At 50.8% G+C, this 1,849-nt stretch overlaps 1 protein-coding gene across 1 annotated transcript in view; it reads left to right on the top strand.

The window, feature by feature from the left end:
• The first annotated feature begins 1,071 nt into the window (after window positions 1-1,071).
• The window catches only part of tead4 (TEA domain transcription factor 4), a 24,266-nt gene continuing 23,488 nt past the window's right edge, over window positions 1,072-1,849 (top strand). Inside the window, exon 1 of the mRNA XM_084477380.1 lies at window positions 1,072-1,203. Within this exon, the coding sequence (XP_084333506.1) occupies window positions 1,197-1,203 (7 nt within the window). The 5' untranslated portion in view covers window positions 1,072-1,196. The remainder of the gene's footprint in view (window positions 1,204-1,849) is intronic.

Raw genomic sequence — 1,849 nt, 5'->3', positions numbered from 1 at the left:
TATAATATAATCAAGGGTCGTACTGACAAATAAATACTAGAGCCAGTGGTATCCCAGGCCCTGGACTAGACTTGAGCCACCCTGGCCAGTATGGCTCCGTCGGCGAGTTTAATGTCTGTTCACTAACAGGACCATAAACACAGAGTCAGTTAACATGTCTCTCCTTCTCCCTTCATCTTTTGAGTCATCCACTCATCCTTTAACCCCACTCATCCTTTAACCCCGCTAAACCCCACCCAAGCGTTACTCCTCTCCTGTCCTCCCCCTCCTCTCCACTCACTTCCTCTCCTCTCCCCTTTTCTCTCCTCTCCTCTCCCCCCCATCCTCTCCTCTCCTCTCCCCTCCCCTCCTCTCCTCCACTCCTCATCTCTTGTTGTTTCATGTCATGTTTGTTGTTTGCCTGCTTGTCATAATAAATGTTCATATACAGGGTGATTCATTTACTTACTTTTAAGTCGAGGATCAGCAAGCGTTGGGCAACGTGGATCTCATAGCTCAATGATCTGTATTAGCCAATCACCTGTCGTCACCTAGCCTCAGGATAGACGGTGTGTGCTGGTGTTTACCTTTTTGATGATCTATAGCTAAGCGCAGGGACGTCCACATTCAGCATTCCTACCAACAGAGTTGCTTAATGTAACTTTTCTACTTTGAGTCAATATCTATTTAATTATTTGTAGTGCATGTATGATATATGATATATGATATGCATGTATGACTTCAATTTGCCTGCTGGATCTTCACTATCACTTCCAAAAATGACCAACTCATTTTGAATTATTTCCTTTCAGGACCGACCTCCCACTGCCAGCCCCCCCCTCCGCCTCCCCCCCTTGACAACGCACCATTGCCTGAACACCCATTGGACCTCCACTCTCTCTCTCCCCCCCCCCCCCCCCCCGGCCCTCTCCCTCACTCCCTCTCCCTTCCCTCCCACACCACCACCACCACCACCACCGCCGCCACCGCCGCCTTTCTATCGGGGCCTCTCCCTCACCCCCACCACGTCTGCAGAGTGGGCACCGGCCCCCTCGCCCGGGGGCGGGAGTGAGGACCTGGGCGAGGGTCTGGACAAGCCCCTGGAGAACGATGCGGAGGGCGTGTGGAGCCCCGACATCGAGCAGAGCTTCCAGGAGGCGCTGGCCATCTACCCCCCCTGCGGCCGGCGGAAGATCATCCTGTCGGACGAAGGCAAGATGTACGGTACGCTCCGCCCCGCCCGCGCTCTGCTCTCCTCCTCCTCCCCCCCCCCCCCCCCCCCCTCTTCCTCCTCCAGCGGCTTGTGAAAAGCAGTTTGGGGCGTCGAAGCTGTCGCTCAAAGATAAACGACCGTTGAGAGAAAAAAAAAAATCTGATGCACTTTCTGATCCAGGGGCTCTTTTTATTTCTTTTTTGGTTTCTGTTTTGAAGACGCACAACCACACACACTCACGCATGCACACACACACACACACACACGCACACACACACACACCACACACACAATCAACACATCTTTTAAGTGGTGTGTGTGTGTGTGTGTGTTGTTAACTTGTGTGTATGTTTAACTTTTTAAAAGCAATCAAAGTGAACCTTACTTGACCTGACCTAAATGACCCATTTCTGCTTAAAAACGGGTTAAACATTGGCTGGTTTGCCCATTGTAGTATTTATTCACCCTTAGCATGTTTCTTTGAATAGGTCAATGATATGACCTAAAATGTCCTATGATCGTGTAGTCATGTCCGTGCTACACGGCTGCCACACTCCACCTGGGCTCCTCCAGACGAGGACACAGGGTGGTGATGTTGGAAAAAAAAACGGTTTCTTGTAAAAGTTGATTGACAATGATACGTGACCTGGTGCTCCA

Source organism: Micromesistius poutassou (assembly GCF_964030765.1).
Source record: "Micromesistius poutassou genome assembly, chromosome: 13".
Lineage (NCBI taxonomy): Eukaryota > Metazoa > Chordata > Actinopteri > Gadiformes > Gadidae > Micromesistius > Micromesistius poutassou.
The sequence above is the reverse complement of the archived record's forward strand: the minus strand, read 5'-3'. Positions and strand labels throughout refer to the sequence as shown.